The 15553-nt window shown below is 37.2% G+C and overlaps 2 protein-coding genes across 8 annotated transcripts in view; one reads left to right on the forward strand and one right to left on the reverse strand.

Annotated features, from left to right (window-relative positions):
- C2cd3 (C2 domain containing 3 centriole elongation regulator) overlaps positions 1-9480 on the reverse strand; it is a 136344-nt gene extending 126864 nt beyond the window's left edge. For 5 of the 6 annotated variants that reach the window (XM_087211326.1, XM_087211322.1, XM_021243320.2 and 2 more), the window contains exons 1-3: positions 9196-9476; positions 6671-6940; positions 2673-2830 (exon numbers count right to left, since the gene is read on the reverse strand). In XM_087211326.1, coding sequence (XP_087067452.1) covers positions 2673-2830; positions 6671-6940; positions 9196-9250 — 483 coding nt within the window. In that variant the 5' untranslated portion in view covers positions 9251-9476. Of the gene's footprint in view, positions 1-2672; positions 2831-6670; positions 6941-9195 lie in introns of all 6 variants that reach the window. The other variant, XM_087211321.1, reaches the window with a different exon arrangement.
- Positions 9481-9544: 64 nt separating this feature from the next.
- Ppme1 (protein phosphatase methylesterase 1) overlaps positions 9545-15553 on the forward strand; it is a 53515-nt gene continuing 47506 nt past the window's right edge. Inside the window, exon 1 of one of the 2 annotated variants that reach the window (XM_004863249.4) lies at positions 9545-9972. In XM_004863249.4, coding sequence (XP_004863306.1) covers positions 9872-9972 — 101 coding nt within the window. In that variant the 5' untranslated portion in view covers positions 9545-9871. The remainder of the gene's footprint in view (positions 9973-15553) is intronic. The other variant, XR_001182281.3, reaches the window with a different exon arrangement.

A 15553-nucleotide genomic window follows, 5' to 3' on the forward strand; every position in this document is an offset into this window, starting at 1 on the left:
TGTCTATCAACTGAAGAATAAACAAAATGAGGTATACACATACAATTGAATATTTACTCAAAAAAAAGGAATATAGTAGTGTTACACAGATGAACCTTAAAAACATTATATTAAGTGAAAGAAGCCAGATGCAAAGTCACATATTATTCTGTATAAATGAAATATTCAGAAGAGGCAAATACATATAGACAGAAAGTAAATTAATGGTTGCCAGGAACTGGGGAAGGGGGAACTGGGAGAGTAGGTATAGTGTTGCATTTTGGAATGAAATGTTCTGGAATTAGATAGTAATAATAATTAGATAATCCTTTAAATCACTGAATTGTACACTTTAAAAGGGTGAATTTATGGTATGTATCTTAGTTTTTAAAAAGAAACAAAAACATTAAGTAGAATGTTAAATTCCTTTTCATTTTTTTCTTTTTCCTCCAGTCAATTGTATACATATATGTGCATATCATTTTAATTTTCCTTTGTCGTGAATACAAAATTATCTCCATGCTGCTACATAATCGTTATGTAATTTTTCCTTTTACAGTTAGAAAATATTTCAATAGACTACAATTATAATATTATTGAATTAGTTTTCATTCTTCCAATATTAAAAAATGTATGTTCATAACTAAGCATAAGCATATAGCTTCCTCTTCTCTTTATGGTATTTCCTTAAGTTCTGAAGGTGAAATTACTGAGCTAAACAACATATGATACTTTTTTTTCTTTTTTTCACTGTACTAGGGATTGAACCTAGGGCCTTGTGCATGCTACAGAGGTGCAGATCACTAAGCTACATTCCCAGCTCTTTTTAAAAAATTTATTTTGAGGTGAAGTTTCGCTTAGTTGCCAAGGCTAACCATAAACTTGTGATCCTCCTGCCTCAGCCTCCCATGTAGCTGGGATTATAGGTACATGCCACCATACCCGAGGATATATGGTACTTTTTATGGCTCTTAAAATATGACTACTGTCTTATAGGCCTGATGCAAATTTGTGTCACCAGAAGAGCATGTGTAAAACAGATCATTTCCCCATAGGTTACTAATATAAGGTGTCACTATTTTCAAATGTAATATATTGTAAATAAACATTATAAAGAAAATAAGTTCTCCCTTTTAGTTGGATCTATTTCTGAACTTTTATTCTGTTCCACTGACATAATTACATGCTTGTAGTTTTGTCATATGTTTTTACATGTGATAATGTTGGAAATTCTTTATCTTTTTTTGGACTATTTTTTCATTTATTATTTATATTCCAGAAGATATTTGACAAGGTATAAACTCCCTTGAATTTCTGTGGCATCTGAATATTCAGAGTTCTCTAGGAGGCTATCCCAGAGTCCTCTCAGAAAAGAGACCTTTCACGTTGTTTCCCTTAGGCTAAGGACATGGAATTAGCGATAAACACTTGCCCAGAATGCATAAGGCCCTGCGTTCTGTTCACAGCATGGTGCCAAAAAACAAAACAAAACAAAACACCCAAAACAAAATCTATGTTCTTTCCCAGCAACCTATGCTTATGTGGAGCATAATGTATATCATGCTGTATTCTGGAAAGGTAAATGACAGCGCCGTCTCTTACCTCTGTATCCTAAGTTAGTGGCACATAACACTGTATCAAAAAGCTGAGTCAATGAATGAATACATCGAAGACACCACTTATATCATCAAACAAGAAATTATCACTTAGCACTATACATGGTATGATCAAAAATACAGTGAATGTTTAAATTTAAAAAATTATTACTGTAAAAGACACATTGCCATTAACCTTCCTCAAAACACTACCTCTTGCTTCAAACGCACTTACCCACCATTCTTTCCACTTTCTCAAGCAGTTCTGGAAGCCCACTATCATGTTTTTAATTGCACTATCATGGCTGCATGATGTTCTGAATCAATTCAAAATATTTATCTTTCATGGTCATTTTGACTTTGAGAAGAGCCATAAGTCTCATGGTGCCAGATCCGGGGAATAAGGTGGATGAAGACACTCCATAATGTTTTTAACTGGCCTGCTTTTCCATTTGATGTCAGTCAGCAGCAGCAATCATGTATTTTTGATCACACCTCATAAAGACATTAATGAAAGACTTTTAGAACTGCTTCAGAAAGTGGCAAGAACAAGGGCATAAGTGTGTTCAAAGTGTGGGGGAATATTTTTGAGGGGAATTAATAGCAATGTGTCTTTCTATTTTTTTGTACCGGGGATCGAACTCAGGACCTTGGCAATGTGTCTTTTACTGTGATAAATTTTTAAAAATTTAAACATTCAACATATATTTCGGTCTCCCTTTGTACTAGGAGCTGGGGAAAAAAAAGCAAAAGTCTTTTGAAGGAAAAATTAAAGGGATCCTACTAATACACAAATTTTGGAGACTCTAACAGAAAAATGATTATATAATTAATGTAATATACATTTAAATTTAATAGAGTGTAGAGAATGAGTACAGTAGGAGATGTGAAGGAATCTTAGAACTTGAGATGGGCAATACAGCACTAAGTGGATCTAGATAAGTGGAAAACAAAGGTAGTCCATGGGTAAAAACATGAATAAAAGCATGTGGTGGGAATCAGTATGATATACGAGAGTCGTATATTTATCTATTTCACAAGACTCAATTATTTCTGTCCAAAAAGTTTTATTTTACTCAGTAAAGAAAATATTTTTACCTGAAGTTCTCCAAGTTTCTTAGATGTTGGCGAAACAATGGTAAAAAATCCATTGATTTGATGAGTTGGAGAAAGCTGAGCTATTCCATTGATCTGAACTCTACCAATTGGAAGATGATCAAGTTTGGTGATTACTTCCAGCACCAAAACAGCCATATCTAATCAGAAACAATTACAACACACTCAAATATTTTTCATTTATTTATTTTTTTGGAAATAAGCAGAAGGGTATACTTTAAAAAATCTTTTTACTTAAAAAAATATTTTAATTTCAAATAAACCAGGCACTTACTTGCCATACCATTCTGGAGCAGGAAGTGGGGTGTGTGAGCCCATGATCAAAAGAACAGTAAAGTTTGGCTGGGGATTTAGCTCAGTGGTTCTGGCACCTGCCTCGCAAGCGCAAGGTCCCAAGTTCAATCCCCGGTACCAAAAAGCAAAAAACAAAAAACAAAAAAAAACTGTAAAGTTTTAGAGAATGCTGAATACCTTGCACTAAGAAAAAAATTTTCACTGAATAAAATATTTAGTATATCAAGTATTAGATAAGGAAATTCTCTTTAAAAGAGCAGTGCTAAATATATTTGTCAAGAACTCAGGCTTTGGGCCAGGGATTTAGCTCAGTGGTTCCGCCGCCTGCCTTGCAAGCGGAAGGTCCCGAGTTCGATCCCCAGTACCAAAAAACCCCCCCCAAAACTCAGGCTTTGATTTTGAATAACTAAAGCAACAAACCTCAGTTTTTAAATTCTCACTATTCTACTTTTGCCCTGGCCAAAAGGCTGCTCTTGGGGCTGGGGATTTAGCTCAGAGGTTCTGCTGCCTGCCTTGCAAGTGCAAGGTCCCAAGTTCGATCCCTGGTATCAAAAAAAAGAAAAAAAAGAAATATCTTAGATCACAAAAGGCTGCTCTTGCATAGCTCTAAGGGTTGGTCCCTGTCTCCCAGAAGTATCTGTTTAGTCCTTTCTTAGTTTCACTAGCTATTAAGAAAATTTGGAATTAAGAGGAATGGAAATAAACACCTTAATGAAATTTAATAATCACTTAGACCTAATACCTTTCTGGTCCTAATTCATAGAAAAATATAATGTATCCAAATGGAATCTAACATAATTTCAAGATAGTATGACCTCTGAATATTTTTAGCAAAGCTGAGAAAATGTTTCATTTTCACCCTTTGTTCAATTACTTCAATGAAAAGCATGGAGAACTTATAATGAGAAGACCTGTGATTGTGTCTTGGCTCCAATATACACAAGCTAGTTCTGTGAAAGCCACAACAGAGGGACCTGAAAATATTTCATAAATTATAAAATACTATATACTTCTCATTGTTTTCTGATGTTATTTTTATCTTAACTCATATAATCTGACTATATCTCTCCTTCCAACCTACACTTATTTACATTTCACGCTAATATGTGAAAACATATTCATTAGTTTACTTTTGCATTTTAAGTGAAATGTGCATATAAAAGAGTACACAAAAGAATAAAAATAAAATGCACACTCACCACACAGGTTAAGAAATAGTAATATTGGGCCGGGGATTTAGCTCAGTGGTTCTGCTGCCTGCCCAGCAAGCACAAAGACCTGAGTTCGATCCCCGGTACCAAAAAAAAAAAAAAAAGAAAAGAAATAGTAATATTTTCCCTAAGTTTTCAGCTAGAGCACACACTCTTGTAAACTAATATTTGGTCTCTTGGCTCTTCATTTTCTAAAAAAAAAATACTATGCTGATATCCATAGCTAGGACATTACTTAGAAAATTTATCTATCTTCTATTGAAATCCCACCTTTTCCATGATTTCTTGACTTCTTTCCTAACTAGAAACATGGAATTTGATATTGTCACATTTGTTGTTTAATTCTTTTACATCCACTGATGGGAATATTAAAGCCCAGGAAGATGAAATGGCTCGCTCAAAGTCACATAGCAAAAGTAGGCTTTTGGTTTGCTAATAATTTACAATATTAGCCCTTATTAACATCTACATGTACCAAATAATCAGATATTTATATACTGCCAGTGCTCACAGCTGTTTCATGTATGTCAGTTTTGTCTCCTTTTTCCCTTTAGGCCTTAAACTCAAGGCAATCCTACCTCAGCCTCTTGAGTGCTGGGATTATAGGCATGAGCCAGCATGCTCTGCATCAATTTTGTTCCTTTCATCTAATCTTCAAGTTCCTTTTTGGTAAGGATTATATCTTAAATCTCTATGTCCACCATAGTGCCCAGCACTTAATATTTGTGTAACACTTGTACCTACAAGGTACCAGGTACTGGACCAATCATTTTACAAACACTTTTTCATTTAATTTTTACAATAATTCTTGACAGGTACATGGTATTAACTGAAGCTTTATGATCTTAAGGACTCTCTCAGTATCATACATGAAGTCAGAATTCAAACCCTAGATTGTCTAGACGTCAAAGTCTGCATTCTTTTCAGTCAAATATTTTTATGAAAATAAGTGAAAAGGTACCTATTTGATCTCATTTTACAGATGAAGAAATGGGGGTAGATCTGAGAAGGTACTTTGCTAAAACTCTGTAGTTGATAGCACCAACCTACACAGTTAGATGCCAATTTCAATGCATTATATAGCTCACATAAATGTTGGAAACTACTGATTATATTAAAAGATACCTTTTCTCTTGCTGAATTTATAATCACTCTTCATGTGTTAAATTATATAAAAATACCACCTGAGTATTTAAGTTTTATGTTTAGAGTACCAAAAGTATCTATGGATATACTTTAATAAGCTACCATATGGCTAAACTTATTTGTGTAGTTAGAATTAGAGACCATTCTGATTTTTATAACCTCCAGTGTGCCTTGCATAATGTCTAATACATGCTAAGTATTCCATATATATTTATTCAATGACTGAATTATAGCATTTGTTCTTTACATTTTACTATTTCTTTCTTTCTTTTTTTTTTTTGAGACATGGTCTCCCTATGCAATACAGGCTGGCCTTGAACTCACTATGTAGCCCAGGCTGGCTTTGAACTCGCAGTGATCTTCAGTTCACCTCTGGTTTTCCAATATTCATAGCCCAACAATGTTTACATGATAAATGTTCAATTTTTGTTGACTTGAATGATACGATAAATAACCTCAACATCCAAAATGTGTTTATGTGAAAGCTTGATCTGAATAAAGAAATAACACCATACACACCTTCAGAATACTTTCTTTTTTTAAATTTCTGGTACTGGGGATCGAACTCAGGACCTTGTGCTTCTGAGGCAGGCGCGGGCGCCACTTAGCTAAATCCCTGGCCCTTCAGAATACTTTCTTGGACAGAAATGAAGATATCTTGCCTTCTAGTTCCCTATAGAGGAATCCATTCCTTCTCTGAAAACCTGTTATACTAATTCACTAAAATATTAATTTGCCATTTACTTTGTACTATTAATAAATTTTATATTTATCTCCTGTCCCCTCAAACATAATGTAGGTCTCAGAGTGGAAACTGCAGTTATTATCTAAAAATATGGTACAGTTGAAATGACCATGGGGTTTTTACTTTTGGTTTTAAGTTTTTTTAAAGGGGAGTTGTTACGTTGTCCAGGCAGGCCTCAAACTCCTGGGCTCAAGGGATCCTCCTGCCTCAGTCTCCCAAGTTCTGTAGCTGGGATTAAAAATCATGAGTTATGTTGTCAGAAGTGGGTTTAAATCCTAGTTCTGCCATTTATCAATTAAGTGACCTTAGAATTCATTTCATCTCTCTGAATGTAAGTTTCACTATCTACAAAACAGAAAATTTCTATTTTACACAGTTATTATTTTGAGGATCAGAATATGTATAAACTGCTAGCACAAAGATTACATTCAACAAATGGTGGTTTATTACAAAGCCTTTTTAATGCTTCAGGAATTAATGCCCATAGATCCTACATACATAGAAACACCTATTCCTGATAACATAACTACATGCTTCATGTTAGGTCTGCAGGTAAAAAAAAAAACATGCAAACTAAAGCATACCTGTTAGATAAGAAGTAAACTGCTTTGGACCACAGCGAATAGCATAACGTGTTGTTGTTCTCACAGCTTTTGGTTCTGTCTGTAATGCATCTCTGGGACAAAAGAGGGTTCCATTTGATGTTTCTCCCCACCATCTCACTCGGACTAGTACACAAGTGGGAGGCTTTGTAATCTTCCATATGACTTTATTAATAGTAAGTTTTAGAAAGCACCGTAGCTGGCCTTCAACCAGAGGTGGTAGGCTTGTAGATGGCAAAATGTCACTCAAACCTATGGAGGAATCCAAGAACACTAACTCAGAAATCTACACTAAATATAGAAAAACATAAAATCTGCTTTCTTTTTTTGGGGGGCCCGGGGATTGAACTCAGGACTTTGTGGTTGTGAGGCAGGCACTGTAACCACTGATCTAAATCCCCGGCCAAAATTTGCTGTCTAAATTAAAACAAGAAAGCATCTTGTTAAAGCATAATCTCTACAGAGAGAAGGCTTATTCTATCTATTCTAATACATGAGAAGTAACAAAGAAATCAGATCATAGAATACCTACCTGATCACTTCTGTAACCCTGATAACTAATTAGTATTTAGGGCTTGGTTCAGGTTACTCTAAGACATACTAATACAAACTTTTCTTTAATTGAAATATACTATTTAAAAAATACAAATATAATGATACCAGTAGATAGGTATTCAAAATCTAAGCAATAGTTGAAATTTTAAAAATTAGAGTAGTTTCAATTATTGCAACAACCACATTTTAAGATATTATCTTTACCTAGCTTATTTTAAAATTATCATTAAACATAAAACAGCAACTTACTTCACTGGACACACAAATTTAGTCTGTTAATCTGTATCACATATCTTAGTATTTCAACAAAAAGCATCTTAAATTGTTTGTGTCTTTTCTTTCTTGCCAAGATCATATAGTCAATAAGGATGGAGACCAACATCTTTAGATTCTGCAACTATTTTTTAGTGATGGGTTCAAATTTATTAGCTTTAATACTAACTGGATTACAGAAAGGTGTCAAGGCAAAATGTAAACAGGGCAATTAATCATGACTCTGGTTGTCTTCTTTTCAGTCAGTATCTTTTCTACAAGACTTCAGAGAGAATTATAAAATTATCCCTATATTATATAGACCTTTCTAGGGGAAAGGTAATGCTTCATAAGAAAATGTACTGAAATCTATTAGATCAGAAATCTATACAACCAATTCTCTGAAATACTAAAGCAAACATTTTCTTCTATATAGTGGAGAAAAGACCCACGATAACCTTCATGGATAATTAGTTTTAATATAAAAATTATATGCATGGTATAGTGGGGCTTCCTGTAATTCCAACACACAGAGGCGGAGGCAGAAAGATCATGAGGCAGGCCAGTCTGAACTACATAGCAAGACCTTGTCTCAAAGAAGAAAAAAAAACTTATATGCAGGTATGCCCATGAATATTCCCACATATGCACATGGCACATTCTTTTCTATACTACTGTTAAATTATTTCTACTTTGACATTCTTTCCATCAATTTAGTATGCTTGACCGGTTTGATACAGGGAGCACCAGCATTGGACACCTCCACGGTCCATTTCTGACAGGAAAGATACTATCTTAAAACTGCCTCAGTGGCATTTAAACAGCTCAGACAAGATTCATTCCCAGACTGTAGTCAGTCCTCAACCCAACAGCCTAATGTACTAAGACTATTCCCAACACCTCTATCTTCACTAAAGTGACTATCATATAAAAAGGTAGGTTCACATTATAAAATTTTACATTTTATAATGTAAAAAATGCCTTCCCTCCCACTTGAAGACAGCCTTATAGAGATTCAATTTCCAGTTTTCTCATCTGTCCTGAGTTCCTAGAGTGACTATTTTCACTGCAGCTAACATTACCTAGTCATTTCAAAAGCTCATTTCTCCTTAGACTACTACCGTGAGGAAGTCTTAAGGTCCTTCAAGAGATCCTCATGCCCTTAACCCCCACTCCAAATCCTACCATATCTTGTCATTCCCCACATGTTTTCTTTCTACATTTTGTCTTTCCCAACTCCTGCTCGTAGTTCTTCATGCTTCAATTCAATTAACTTAACATTTACTGAGTCCTACTTTGTGACACTTCTTGGGGATTTAGTAATAAAACGTGGTCATTGTCCAACAGGACCGTTAACATACACCTCTCTTCAATTTGTGTTTCTTCCAGCCCCCTGTGAACCTTTAAGGCTACACATGTGCACACGTATACATTTACCTTTGTCATAAAAAAACATTCTCATATTTTTTTTGTTCTTCCTCTACCCATACTATGTTAGCCCTTGCCCTTCTTCACTACCTTTTTTTTCTTACCACCCAGGCACCATTTTCTTTCCATTCTTTGGAGATTACTCTCTTAGCCTTCTGGTTCCCTATTGATTTTCTCTCTTGCGTGTTTTCTCCCCCTTTACCGGCAAGGTGGCAAGTCTCCCTACAATTCCGTACGCCGTGCTTCCTTTAACTTTCGACAGCTCGGGTTACCTCTCTTTTTGCGCCCACGGCCGCCCCCAGGTTCCTGGTCTCTTCTTTGTTTCATGATTCGCCGGAGCTCTTCCTCACCAACTCAACTCCCGCTCCAGCACTTAGGCAGTATCCTCCCGCCATCCCTTCTTACGGCGCCTGCGTTCCCCAGCAACCAGCGCCGCTGCGCAGCGTGGGAGGCAGGAAGAAGCGGTTCTTTCTCCAACAGTCTCCGGAAAGTGGTGTCAAGGGAAGGCGCCAAGACTACTTCCTGCCAATTGACTACAACACCCAGGATGCTTCGCTACGCTACCTATGCGGGATTGGACAGGGCCGTCTCCTGCTGCGCAAGCGCAAAGGGACATGCTCTTTGAGGACTCCATTGCCCAGCGTGCATTGCCTTTAGGAGCGCTCCTCTTTCCGTCGAGGGTCGTCAAGTTCTCTAGGGGTCTGCAGGGTCCTCAGACTCCGTTACCCAGCGTCCTTTGTGGGAAGACTGTTGCGCACTTCCGGCAGAAGCGCCGGGGCGAGGGGGCGGGGCTTACAGAGCCGGTGGGCGGTAGGCGGTGCTGCCGGTTTCTGGGTGCTGTTCAAAGGCGACAGGGCGTCGTTAGGAGAGCTAAGTGTGATCGGTTGGGCCACACTTAGCGTGGGACGAATCTTGTGCTACTGTTTGACGACGTGCGGCCTCCCCTTGATGTCGGCCCTCGAGAAGAGCATGCACCTTGGCCGCCTGCCCACTCGCCCTCCTCTCCCCGGTAGCGGGGGCAGTCAGAGCGGAGCCAAGATGCGAATGGGGTACGTGACTCGTACCTCTTCTCCCTAGAGGCCCAGCCCTGGCCTTGGAGAATGGTGTCTGGGTGTTTAGAGCGGCTCGGGAGCGGAGGCAAAGGATAGGAGGAAATGTTGGCGGCCTGGAGACGTTTATTTGGAGTAGATGGCAGTTTGGTGACTAGGGGGGCGCCAAGTCAATAGAAATTGGAGGACAGATAACACTGTTGAAGGGAGAATGGAATGAGGAAAAGATTGGGGAAGGTGAGTGAATAATTTAAGGGATGAGAGAAGTAACTCTAGGACAGTGACAGAGGTAGAATCTGCCATGGAGGGCTGAGGGAATGGCTGAGAAAAAAGTTGAGTAATCGGGGAAATAACGAAGGAAATGTTTGGCAGGAGTAAGAAGATCGTGAAAACTGGATATTACAAAGACTGAGAGAAATGGAGAACACCAGAGACAGATTTGGAGGAGAGAGAATGAGGGATCCGAAGGTTCTAGAGAGAGTTCTCTGAAGTGTGAGGCTGAGCAAGTGAGGGTGTGACTATGAGATTAAGTCTGTTACGGGAGAATTGAGAAAGCTTGGGTAATAGGTCTAAGAAATGGTAGAGAACATATTCAGGGAGACTGTTCTGAGAGGCAGGGGTTGGGGGTGGCAGAATGCGATGAGGAAGAGGGCTGAGTTTAGAGGGAGACCATAGACTATAGAGACAGAAATGATAGGAATGGGATTTGGGGAATGGAAGCACTGCAGAGGTGAGGTCTGGGAAGCTTAAAGACAAAGATTTGGGCAAGGCAGGTAAGATTGAGGAAAGCTATGTAGTGGTCTAAGATTGAGAATTAATGAAGCACTGGGAGTAGCCACTCAAAATGTTTTGGGGAAGAGTTTGTTGGAAATGGAGAGCTGGGTTGAAAAGTCAAGCTTTGGAATTTTAGATCCTTGAATGACTTATGCCACACTAGGGGATACTTGGGTGTAGGAGAAAGCACAATTAGTTGAATGTGGAAGAGATAGTGTTGGAAAGCAGAGAAAATAGAATAGGTTTTGAGGGATATTCGAAATTTTGGAATTCTAGGGATTATAAAGAGAAAAGGGGTAGGAGGGATGCTTAGGGATGTCAAGAGTTTCCAATACTACTTTGTGAATTCTAGAGATGGGTTGGTAGTATTCTTGGGGAAAGGACAAGCAAGAGAAGCCTTAGGTTCTAAAAAGAGTAATATGTTAAAAATCACAGAGGAGCAGAGGATAGATACGGTATTGTGAAAACTGATCACAGGAATTTAAAAAAATAATAAATTTGATCAGTGAGATTGAGGGATGGCAACAATAGTTAGAAAAACAGGGAGGGAAACTAAGCATGCAACTAGAGACCTGATTGTGATATAGCAGAAAAAAGTGAAAACTTTGACAGAAGTTAGATTGTTATAAACAGAGGGGGTAGAAGGCCAGATATAAGGTAAAATGAAGATTGCTTTGGCTTTAAAAGACAGAAAGGATGGACTCTAACTGGTTATTTGGGAATATTAACCTGGAGTATAAAATTAAGATAATAGTTATTTTTGATATGTGCCTTAGTTGCTGTCTTTCTAAAGCTAAAATTTGATGGTCCAGTACAACAAAACTCTGATACCAATACAGTATGTGAAAATACTAGCTTTTTATAACTGTACGTGTTTCAGATAAATTTAACTAGAGTTCAGCTTCTTCATCAAAACAAGTTCTCTGAAGATGAATTGAGTTGGGATGGGGGAATACCAAGATAAAGGAAAAATCTGCTCATTAGAAGATTGTGTGGTTGTTAGTAACTTACCGTGTTTAAACAGATGATTTGATCTCTTCAATACTGCTTATACTGGAAAAGAAAGTTCTTTAGGGGGAAAAAAAGGTTCTATAGAAAGATGCTTCTTTACATAGTATTATGAAGGGAAGAGCAGATGGTGAATATTCTGTGGTCTTCAAGTGGCTTATTTTCTTTTTTACTTGCCTTTTGGTAAATAAGTAGGCCTTATCTAAGTCTGATGTTAATGATAAATATAGATTCTCTTCTCCCCTCAAATCATAAAGCTAAAAGAGAGAATAGGAATTTTCGCATTTTACTACTGCACTGTATAGTTGAGGAACCAAAGACTCGGTGGATTTTGTATTTTGTAAGGTAAATGAAGAGGCTGGGAATAGTCAAATAGTCCTGATAATAAGACTCAAATATTCCTCAAATATTCCTGATAATAAAGCTCTTTTAGAGCTGGGAAATTAGCTCAGTGGTGCCACCACCTGCCTTGCAAGTGCAAGGTCCTGAGTTCAATCCCCAGTACCAAAAAAAAAAAAAAAAGGCTCTCTTAGAAGGTAGGGCCGCAAAGGACTGAAACTTGAGTCTGTTGACCCTTGTTACCTGTTGTTTTCTGGAATCATAGTTGTTATCCTGGGAATACTTAATTTGAGTTGTTTATGTTATTACTTTATATTCTAGGATTCAGTCTGTTTCCTTAGTCCCAATTTCAAAGCATCTTTTTTATCCCTCTCATAGTATTAGGGATTGAACTCAAGGCCTTTGTACTGAGCTACATCTCTAACAACCCCTGCCGCCATTTTGAGACAGGGTCTCATTAAGTGGCTAAGTTGCCCAGACTGGGCTCAAACTTGCCATCCTCCTGCCTTAGCCTCCCGGCGTGCTAGAACAAAACTTCTCTAAGAGTCTTCCTTTTACTCACTTGCTTTTTCTCACCCCCCGCCCCATCCATCTCTTGCTGTCAACTTGAGCCTGTTTCCTTAACAGTTTCTTCTGTGACTTACTGTTTCAGCCATTTTACATCACCTTGCCCCATTTTCACTAAACCTTACTTAGCTGTATTTGAATATTTAGAGTGTATATTCAGAGTTTATGATTTTTCTTGAGTTTCCATAATTCAAATTGCCCTTTTTAATTCCAGAGTATTTCTGGGTAATTTAATAATAGCAATTAGTGTGGGTTTTTTTTGTAAGTACTGTGTACCAGGCATTGTTGTAGTAACTTTATGTGTTATTTAATCTATCTACAATTCTGTGAGGTAGATATTTCCCTGCATTTATTTATTTATTTATTTATTTATTACTTTATTGATATTAGGGTTTGAACTCAGGACCTTTGCACTAACCTGTGTTCGCAGCCTTCATTTTATAGGATTAGGTTTTTCTGCCTTTGCCCCATTTATCTATTTTCTGAGTGAAGATTATTTCCCAAAAAGGTAGTACCAACACACTGGTGACTGCCAAGTGTAGGGACCAGAACAAGCATCTACTTTTTTAAAAGTTTAATTTACTCATTATTTTTGAAGCAAAGTCTCATTATTTAGTTCAGGCCGGCCTTGGACTCATTTTGTAGCTCATGCTGGCCAAGAACCCATGATCCTCTCATTTCAGCCTCTCAAGTGCTGGTATATGTGTGTGCCACCATGCTTGGCAAGCATCTACTTTTAAAGGTTAGCATTAAAAGCTTTCTGTAGTCATGTCTCAGCATGTCATGTCAACTTTTAATAATTAAAAAAAAATTGTTTTTGGTGCTAGGGACTGAACCCAGGGCCTCACAAATGCTAAGGAAAAGCCCTTCTAGTGATCTGTACCCTTCAACCAACCTAAATGTTTTTTGCACATATCAGTTGCCAAGTTTACTTGTAATGCCTTTCCTGTTCACTTTTTCAAGTCCTACCCAAACTTTAAAATTCATAAAGCTCTTTCAGACTACTCTAGCCCATTCATTTTCTGACTATATCTGTAAGCACCTATGACACCTTCATTTCCACTCACTTGTTACCTTTTCTTCATTAATATACCTGTATTGCACTTTTTGTTATTGTGTCAAATTTATCTATGATAATTTTATGAAAATTTGTTGTTTCCTCAGTAAAATTAGAGCTCCTAGAGTATGGAGGCCTTTGTTTATATTTCTTTGTGCTTTCTATAAGTAAATGTTTTTCTAAAATTTGATTTCATGGGCACATAATTTTTTTTTTTGAGACAGAGTGTCACTGTAGTCCAGGCTGGCCTCAAACTCTTGATCTTTCTCCCTTAGCCCTTTCAGTGCTAATATTACAGGCATGCAGCACCATCCATTCATTTTAAGTGACTTCTAAGGCTTTTCCTGGTCAGTCTAACCTACTCTGATCTTTCCATTTTCTGTTTTTTGTAGCACTTATATCATTTATATCAGGGATCAGCAAACTTTCTATGAAGAAATAGAAGTATTTTAGGCTTTACTGATCATGTAGTCTTTGTTGGAGCTCCTCAGCTGTTGCTGTAGTAGGGTCAAAGTAGCCACAATGTCAGTGAATATAACTGTGTTCCAGCAACTATGTAGAAATATGTGAATGTTGAAATTTGAATGTCACATTATTTTATTTCTTACTTTTTAATGGTTTGTTTGAATTGGAATCCAAAATAGCTCCATACCTTGAAGACATAATTTTCACATCATTAAATATTCTCTATTTTCCCCAACTTTTTAAATATATAAAAATTATTTTCAGCTCATGGGTGGTACAAAAATAGACAGTGGGCTAGATTTTCCTAGAGATCTTGGTTTGTCAACTTCATTTTAATCCTTATCATTAGATCTATACTTCTGCTCCCTTGTAAGAGAAAGAAAATAGGTTTTAAAAATCAAGCTGGGCAATGGTGGTGTGTGCCTGTACCCCAGCACTGAGGAAGGTGAGGCAGGAGGGTCACCATGAGTTTGGGGTCAGCCTGGGCTACACAATGAATTCAAGGCCAGCCTGAGTTTTTTGAGACCCTGTCTCAAAAAAACCAAAAACAAACAAAGAACCAAAAAATAAAAAATCAGAAAATTAGGATTCACTCTCTGGCTTCATTACTTAATAATGCAACCTTGACTTTGTTTTCTCAAAGTATGGATAAAACTAATTCTATAGATTGATGAAAAAATGAGATGGTGTATGTGTAGAATCATTATTTAAATAGTAAAGCAATATAATTGAAACTTAATACAGTTCATCAAGTATAAGATATATCTTTCTTTCTTTTTCTTTTTTCTTTTGCAGTATTGGGGATTGAACCCAGGGGCACTCTACCACTGAGCTACATCCCCAACCCTTTTTTCAATTGTTAAAATTTTGAAACAGGATCTTGCTAAGTTACCCAGGCTGGCCTTGAACTTGCAATCACCCTTGCTTGGCCTCCTGAGTAGCTAGGATTATAGGCATGCACCACAGCAACTGTAATTTCTTTTGACATTTAAAATGAAGTGTTTTTATAATGCTGTTGGTCAGGTAACAATCCTAACTTGATTCTCATTATCGTTACCTGAGTGAACATCAAAGTCAGCATCAAAATATTCAAAGTAAGTGTTGACAATGTGGGAGAAAATCTTGAGAGACAAATGTGAAGTACTCTTTGAACCACTAAGAACTGAATGGTTATTAGGAGGGGTAAGTGTTCTGTCAGATGAGCTAAAGAGTGAGTGCCAGAAGTAAAATAGATTTACATAATTACAAAACTGGTAGTTTTAAGAAATACTCCATCACCAAAGTTCTTGTGAAACACAGAGAATTATATTGGTCAGAGTGATTCAGAAGAGGGTAGGACTCTAAATATGAAGAAAGTTGTCAGGAATATCT

Source organism: Heterocephalus glaber, unplaced genomic scaffold (genome assembly GCF_053883595.1).
Source record: "Heterocephalus glaber isolate CG9 unplaced genomic scaffold, H.glaber_assembly_v1.0 deba00001428, whole genome shotgun sequence".
In the NCBI taxonomy this organism is placed as follows: domain Eukaryota; kingdom Metazoa; phylum Chordata; class Mammalia; order Rodentia; family Bathyergidae; genus Heterocephalus; species Heterocephalus glaber.